The following is an 8,195-nucleotide window of genomic DNA, read 5'->3' on the forward strand; positions in this document are numbered from 1 at the left end:
TATGAACAGACTCACATTCTTGGTTTTCCTCCCGGCGCTGGGCTTTCTTGTCTGCGAAGCCGGTAAGTCGAGAAAACAGAACACTGAGAACTCTGAAAGCTTGAACAGAAGACAGAGGAAGAAGTGCCGTTTCTTAACATGTCTTAAGTTTTCTATTCGTTTAGGGATTTTTATAATTTTTCAGAATTATAATGACACTGAAACTATGTCTTGGTTTGTCCTGGGATGTGTGATCCCGTTATGCTTGAGGCTTTTTTTCTAAGAGAGTAGTGTTGGTGTCTGAGGAAGTGAACTCTAATAACCGCCTGTTGTCACCTGTGACAGGTAACATATGTTGCTCAGAGCCATGCCAGAACAGGGGCGTCTGCACCGCGCTCGGAGCTGATGATTACGAGTGTGACTGCACGCGGACGGGATTCACTGGACAAAACTGCACAAAGCGTAAGTCTGAAAGACTCACATGAGGTGAAACTAAAATCACGATGCATTTGTCGCCCTGCTTTGTTTAATAATTCATTTCCTTTTTTTTTTTTTTTTTTTTTTTTTATAGCTGAGTTCCTCACCTGGCTCAAAATCTCCCTGAAGCCTTCCCCCAACACTGTCCACTACATCCTCACCCACTTCAAGGGCTTCTGGAACATCATCAACAACATCTCGTTTCTCAGGGATGCCATCATGAGATATGTGTTGACATGTAAGTGTTTCTACCTGAAGGCAAAATGAGAACAATTTCTGGAGACTGCTTCGTAACAAATCAAACAATTTGTACAGAACCAGTGGGAGTGTTTTTTTTTTCCTTTACTAATAACTAAATGGTGTTTTTTCTCTCTCTCCCTAGCTCGGTCCCACATGATTGATAGTCCTCCAACTTTCAATGCGGATTATGGTTACAAAAGCTGGGAAGCCTATTCCAACCTTTCCTACTATACGCGCACCCTCCCCCCTGTGCCCGAGGATTGCCCAACCCCTATGGGAGTAGAAGGTGAGTTCGCTTTCACCGCCTCAGGAGAACCAGTTTTCTCAGATTCTTGTATACTGAGCAAGAGCGCCTTGGCCCCATTACATCACAATGAATTGATCCCCTCTGCCAGATTAAGAGAGTTGATCTGTGCTGAGGGAACACAGCACAACATGCCCCAGCAAGCCAAAACTAAAGAACACGAAACCATTTTTTTTTTTTCCTCTCAGAATTTACCCTGATCAAGCTTTAAGAATTTACAGTGAAAGTAAACTGCCATTATAACTCAGAGTCACCTAAATGTGCTCATCCTGGGTTATAATCTTGTATGTTCATTTCCCCCCCTGCCCAGGTAAAAAGGAGCTACCTGATGCTAAGATACTGGCTGAGAAGCTTCTCATGAGAAGAGAGTTCATCCCGGATCCACAGGGCACCAGCCTGATGTTTGCATTCTTCGCACAGCATTTCACCCACCAGTTCTTCAAATCTGATATGAAGAAAGGACCTGCTTTCACTGTAGCCCAGGGCCACGGGGTAAGCGCAGCAGATCTCAAGCAACAGTCGGATTTGAGTCGGGAACTAGAGGCAACCTGTGAATGAATGATTTACTAACTACGCAAACTCTTTGTGCTTTCAGGTTGACCTCAGCCACATTTACGGAGACAGCCTGGTCAGGCAACACAAGCTCAGACTTTTCAAGGATGGCAAGCTTAGATACCAGGTATGAGCAGAGACAGCTGCACTTTAAACAGCCGACCACTTCAGCCCACACAAAGTGTCTTAACAGTTGCTTCCTCTCTTGCATAACTCTGCAGATCCTGGACGGAGATATGTATCCCCCGACGGTAAAGGAAGTTGGCGCAGAAATGCACTACCCTCCCCACGTTCCCGACTCCCACCGCTTCGCCGTCGGCCACGAGGCATTCGGCCTGGTCCCCGGCCTGATGATGTACGCCACCATCTGGCTGCGGGAACACAACCGGGTGTGCGACGTGCTGAAGGAGGTCCACCCCGACTGGGACGACGAGAGGCTCTTCCAGACCACGCGCCTCATTCTGATCGGTGAGTTTACGAGAGGCTTGACAGCTCCACAAAAAAGTTTTGAAAACGTTTGGCCGGGGAAATGAAAGCAGGCATAATAACACGAAAGGCATGTGATGCATTTGTAATGGTGCTATTGAAGTTACCGTGGGAATTGAGAAAATGGGGAAGTTGTACTTTTTATTTTGGTAATCATCTACTTGCAAAGCACGTTGCACACAGTGGGGAATTAGAGCGCTGCTGTGTTGAAAGATGTGAGGAAGAGGAAATGTTTATTTTATTGCGGGACTTCACTGCACGTCTACAAACGGTTACATTAAATCAGAACAATAATTTGAGTCTGATATGGATACTTAGAAACTATTAAAATGACCTCTTCTTCTCACTGATTGAAAAAGCTTTCTGCTAGACACAAGATGTCTCTTAAGACACTCAAAAGTTTATTCTTAGCATTAAACGCATACATCATAGCTGAAACATCCAAGCTAAATAACAAAAAGCAATGCATAACTACATTACATTAAAATCTTGAATCATTTGTCCTGCAGGCGAGACCATCAAGATTGTCATCGAGGACTACGTGCAGCACCTGAGCGGCTACAACTTCAAGCTCAAGTTCGACCCCGAGCTGCTGTTCAACCAGCGCTTCCAGTACCAGAACCGCATCGCGTCCGAGTTCAACACCCTGTACCACTGGCACCCGCTGATGCCTGACACTTTCCACATCGAGGAGAAAGAATACAACTACAAACAGTTCGTCTTCAACACGTCTGTCGTGACTGAGCACGGCATCAGCAACCTCGTGGAGTCCTTTTCCAAGCAGATCGCCGGACGGGTAAGAACGGTTTGAGCTGTTGTCGCAGCATTTCAATTTAGATTTAGTAACACTGTGATCGCTTTGAGGCAGATTTACTAACTTTACATTCATTTGTTTAGGTCGCCGGTGGCCGAAATGTCCCAGGACCTATCATGTACGTGGCCATTAAATCCATTGAAAATAGCAGACAGATGCGCTACCAGTCTCTGAATGCCTACAGGAAGCGATTCTCCATGAAGCCCTACAGCTCCTTTGAAGACATGACAGGTGAGACAAAGTCAAGATGACTTACCAGGCCTAATACTTGCAGGTGAAAGGTTGAAGAGCAATGAACAGATTGATATTAACATGAGGTGAAAGGAAATGTTGCCTCAGCCCAAATGATGTTTTCTGTTATTAATAGAATTGTTCAGGAAGTTAAAGCAAGCTTGAGAAACACGCCCAGAGCGAAGCTGATGTCAGAGATTACTTATTGTTAAAGAAATGGTTTGGACCCACTTTTCTTCCCCAGCAGCTTTTAAAGGTTAGGAATTCATTTGCATGACTCTTAAGAACCAGATGTCCATTTCATCTTGAGATAGTGTAAGCAGATTGTCATCACAAGAGGGCAAGACATAAACAGACAAGTGAGGCCTCCTGCTTTAGAGGAGGGGATTAAAAGTTCACAAGAAAGGAGGACTTAATGTTGATTAAAAAACTAACTGTGATATATGGGGACAGAGAAATATTAAGTTGGAGAAAAAAGAGGAAGGAAGTTGCAGAAACAAGAAGAGAGATTGAGTTTATCTTTCATTTGCTGGATCTGGATCAGTCAAAACACTGAGCTCATATTTAGACTAGCGGCAAACTCTGCAGCTGCTGAGTGAGTGAGACAGAGAGGCCAGACCAAAACTAAATCCAACCCCTTCCTTATGTTCCTCAGGAGAGAAAGAAATGGCCGCAGTGCTGGAGGAGATGTATGGACACATCGACGCCGTGGAGCTCTACCCGGGTCTGCTGGTGGAGAAACCCAGGGAAAACGCCATCTTTGGAGAAACAATGGTGGAGATGGGGGCCCCTTTCTCCCTCAAAGGCTTGATGGGAAACCCCATTTGCTCCCCGGAGTACTGGAAGCCGAGCACGTTCGGAGGCACCGTGGGCTTCGACATCATCAACACTGCCTCCCTGCAGAGGCTCGTCTGCAATAACGTGAAGGGGCCCTGTCCCGTGGCATCCTTTCACGTGCCTGATGTTAAAGAGACGGGCTCCATGATCATCAACTCGAGCACATCCCACTCGCGCGGCAGTGATATCAACCCCACAGTCATTCTAAAAGAAAGGACTACTGAGCTCTGATTTGTATTATTTTCTCTAACTTTATTATAAATGTCATGTCATGTCATTGTCCGTAACCGCTTATCCCTTTCCGTGGGGTCACGGGGTGTTGCTGCTGGAGCCAATCCCAGCCTTGCCTCAGGGCGAGGGCAGGGTACTCCCTGGATAAGTCGCCAGCTCATCGCAGGGCCCTCACTGATGAGCAATGTGGGGTTCAGTGTCTTGCTCAAGGACACTTCAACATGCAGCTCAGCCTTGCCCGGTGCCGGGATTTGAACAAGCGACCTTTCGATCACTAGTCGACCTGCTCTACCCGCTGAGCTACAGCCGCCCCCCCCCCCCTTTATTATAAATGTATTTATTTATTTATTTATTTTTATATTTATTTTCCTATATTTATATGAGAAAGTGGACAGTAGATTTTTTAATAGGAGATTTTGTGTATTTATGGCTGGCTATCAAGAACAAAAGTCTGTGGTTGTGTCTATTTATTGAAAGATTCCTTGTATTATAAGTTATTGTCACAGTAATGACCTCAGACACTTAAACTTAATACTTGAAAATTAGTTTACGGTTTCAGTTACTTGCTAGTGTGCATTATACTTGCAGGTTACATGTATGTTCACTAACAGTTTATCATTCGCAGAATGTGCTGTAGTAGCGATATTCACACTGAACTAAGTGGCTGATCTTGACTCTTTTGATCTCATATAGCATACATAAAGTGTGTTCCTGTTTCAGTATTTTTTCACTGATGTTTTACTTCTTCAGTCTGTGTTTTGTCTTGGGTTATTTAAAAATTCTTAGTCAAAGCTGCACTGTTGTTTTGATGTACTATTTTGATGCCAACTGACTTCAATGTTTGACACTAACAAATGCTTCCAGGAAATGGAGCGCGTCTCTCATAAATCAGCTGTGAGGCTGTTGTCATTTTCACTTCATTTGTTTCCATTGTGATTGTTCCTTTTTCCCAAAAACTCGTTTGATAGATACCTCACGAGCAGACACGTTTTTCCTTCCTGAGTGAAGACATAGCAGTTCAGGTGGTAAAAACTGGTTAAAATAAAGCAGTTTAGAAGAAGAGTATCAGTTTTCTGTAAAAGTGTTGGGGGCAATCCAACATAGATTTACCCATGATGGCAGACTGACTTCTTTGTTCCTCCTCTGAAAGTCAGTAACAGACTGCTGTTAAGAAATCAGAGTTTGCTTAACCTCCCACATCCCACAGATATTTGAATGTAGGCGTGATATGAGACTAGTTATGCCATCCATGCCTTTATTTCATCTTGGTTAGATTATTGTGCTACATTTTATTCAGTGATCCCATGCTTTCAGCTTACGAAACACAACTGTTCAGCTTTAAACTTTTCATAATAGAAGACTTAGCCTCTCTTCACTGGTTGCCGCTCAGATTTAGCATTGATTGTCAGATTTGACTTAACGCACTTCACAGTTAAGCTCCCAGCTACACTGCTGAGTTGCTGCATCCCTGTGAGCCAGGGCGCAGCCTCAGATCCTGGGCCAGGGCTTTAATGACTGTTCCTGAGACCCGGCTCGAGACAAAAGGTGGCGGGGCTTTTGCAGTCAGAGCGCTGAAGTGTCCTGCCAGAGGAGCTGTGGCTTGCAGAGTCAGCGACCTCTTTTAAAGGATGAGTTCAAACCAAAAATTCAGTCATTATCTTCTCAGCCTCATGCTGATGGAAAGCAGGGTGTTTTAAGGAACAACCTTAAAAACCCCATAAAAAATCCCTAGAAGCCCAAAGATCCTTAATTGACTTGAGGAGATGTCCTTTACACCTTTTTTTAACCCGCAACCTGTCTGAAGTTCGAGCATGAGCTTGACTGCTCATCACTGGTGGTAACATCAAATCAATTTGTGATCTCAGGTCTTGTGGAGACTTGGATTTTGCTGAACAAGCTATATGGAGTCATTTTATGGCACTTTCATAAGAACTGATAAAAATGCCTTTTATTACAGTACACACACACATACACACACAAAGCACTCTGAGCCCTTGCGTTTCAGTATATCAGATAAAACATGTAGACTCTTGTGCTGAGGAGATTTGCATGCTGAATGGCAGCATGGTATGAGCTCCTGGTTCGCAGATACGCTGCAGTGAGATAAATCACCGAAGAGGAGCAGATCATGGATTCTCAGTGAACCCTTCACTTTCTATTTCGGGGTAGGTCTGATAATTAGATGATGATCTGTCTTTATTCCTGAGGGCAAAGTAAGAGTGTTGTTAAGTAACACCACAACACAAATTACCAGCAACAGTTTCTGTGCACTGCTTCTGTTTTTAACCCTCATGTTGTGTTCGTTTCATGTTAAACAATTTTGTGTTGCCGGTCGAAAATGACCGTTCCATTTAAACTCATCATAAAAACTGTAAAAATACATAATTATCACTATTTGTTGTGTTAGATCTTTTTATCAACTTCAGTTCTTGTGAACATTACAAGTTTTGAACTTCTATTTGTTATTTATGGCCTATATACCTCACTGATCTGACCGTATACATCTTGAATTCGAGTTCTAAAAAGCATAATTTCTGGATTATTTTGACTATAAGAAAATAATCAGATGAAACATAGTATATTGTTTATCACAGACTACTTTGGGTCAAATTTACCAAGGACATTTGTTTTGAAACCATTTCATTTTTTTATATAGTCACATAAAGTAACACCAGTCGTGTTCCCGGTCAAAAGTGACCGGAATATTTTATTTGTGTATAATGGAAATTATCCCAAAACAATTTCACAATATTACAAGATCAATGTCTTAATACATTAAAGAACAACTAACAAGAACAACAACATTACAATATTCATCACTCTATCAGATGTTTTTCCCCTGCTTCCATCTTGGATTGAGCTCCATCCACAGCACGAATGTGTTGTATGTTGACACGTCTAACATGTTGAATATCACCACCATGGGCCAACGTGTCTTCCTCTGACAAGAGTATGTGCCAGTAACCTGCAAATGTGCACAAAGTAGATAAAATCATGAATATATTCAAATGATACCTCATGTATCATATTGAAATGGAAAGAACTGACTCAGTGTTGTTCATAAATGTAATGTGTACTCCACCAAAACCAAGTCTTACTTTTTTAGTGCAGTTCAAACAATCTGATGATAGAAAGATGTACATGAAAAATAAAAATCAACATACCTTATCAAGGTTGTCAACTCTGCCTTTGTTCTTGTTGTAATCCAGGATGGCTTTCTTGGGTTTCTTGTCCTCCCTGGTGATCACAGCAGCATCCCTGTGCAGAGTTGTCATCAGAGCACATGTTTCCTTTTCTTTGGACAGCAGGACACAGGAGTGTCCTCACTGCCAGTTTCCTGGCCTCTCTCCTCCTCACCAGTGTGGTGATCACATATGTAATCAATATCCTCACTTATGGTATATCGACATGCCATGGTGCTGCCACACAATGAACTGTGAGCAAGGCCTCAAAAAAGCATTTATATAGGCTACCAAAGCTGTGAGAAAAGTTCAATATTATTGAAACAATGCTGCAACTTTATGAGAACAGGTGATGTTCCCGCGGGAGAGAGACTCTACTGGGCTAAGGTTCCCATGGTGGTTGCCTGGGACCCAAGGTGTGTGTGTGTGTGTGTGTGTGTGTGTGTGTGTGTGTGTGTGTGTGTGTGTGTGTGTGTGTGTGTGTGCGCGCGCGTGCGCATGTGTGCGTGTGTGCGTGTGTGTGTGTGTGTGTGTGTGTGTGCGCGCATGTGTGCGTGTGTGCGTGTGTGTGCGTGTGTGTGTGTGTTGGCATGTGTGTGTGTGTCCATATGACAAATGAGGATGTACCTGAGATCAGTTTTTTACACTAAATGTAGTCTCCCCCATTCATTTCTAATGACTGGTCATTTTTGACCGGGAACACCAAGAGTGTACGAAAGTTTAATAAAATACACAAAATTGTATGTAAATAAATACTATTTATTTTGTGTGTTGAAATCCTCTTTGTGGACAAAGTCATGGACTCTTAGGTCAGTCTGATCAATATAAGTACATTTTTCACACACGGTCAGATTTGACCGGA

At 43.1% G+C, this 8,195-nt stretch overlaps 1 protein-coding gene and 1 long non-coding RNA gene across 2 annotated transcripts; one reads left to right on the plus strand and one right to left on the minus strand.

The window, feature by feature from the left end:
• The first annotated feature begins 1 nt into the window (after window position 1).
• ptgs2b (prostaglandin-endoperoxide synthase 2b) lies at window positions 2-4,270 on the plus strand. The gene is made up of 10 exons (XM_037114887.1): window positions 2-62; window positions 325-441; window positions 551-694; window positions 839-982; window positions 1,311-1,492; window positions 1,596-1,679; window positions 1,774-2,020; window positions 2,548-2,834; window positions 2,936-3,083; window positions 3,739-4,270. Exons 1-10 carry the CDS (start codon window positions 2-4, stop codon window positions 4,149-4,151), a joined length of 1,827 nt encoding a protein of 608 aa, XP_036970782.1. The 3' UTR covers window positions 4,152-4,270.
• A 617-nt stretch (window positions 4,271-4,887) lies between these two features.
• Window positions 4,888-7,793, minus strand: LOC119028660. The gene is made up of 2 exons (XR_005077776.1): window positions 7,316-7,793; window positions 4,888-7,116 (listed from the first exon to the last, which is right to left on the minus strand). It is a non-coding gene; the product is annotated as an uncharacterized LOC119028660 (long non-coding RNA).
• Between the last annotated feature and the right edge of the window lie 402 nt (window positions 7,794-8,195).

The sequence above is a fragment of the Acanthopagrus latus genome, chromosome 11, assembly GCF_904848185.1.
Source record: "Acanthopagrus latus isolate v.2019 chromosome 11, fAcaLat1.1, whole genome shotgun sequence".
In the NCBI taxonomy this organism is placed as follows: Eukaryota; Metazoa; Chordata; class Actinopteri; order Spariformes; family Sparidae; genus Acanthopagrus; species Acanthopagrus latus.

Excerpts from the sequence above, each read along its gene's own strand:
- ptgs2b (XM_037114887.1), top strand. The coding sequence starts at position 2 with ATGAACAGACTCACATTCTTGGTTTTCCTCCCGGCGCTGGGCTTTCTT. Across the intron at positions 2,021-2,547 it reads CACGCGCCTCATTCTGATCG|GCGAGACCATCAAGATTGTC; the intron begins GTGAGTTTACGA and ends TTTGTCCTGCAG. Across the intron at positions 2,835-2,935 it reads CCAAGCAGATCGCCGGACGG|GTCGCCGGTGGCCGAAATGT; the intron begins GTAAGAACGGTT and ends TCATTTGTTTAG.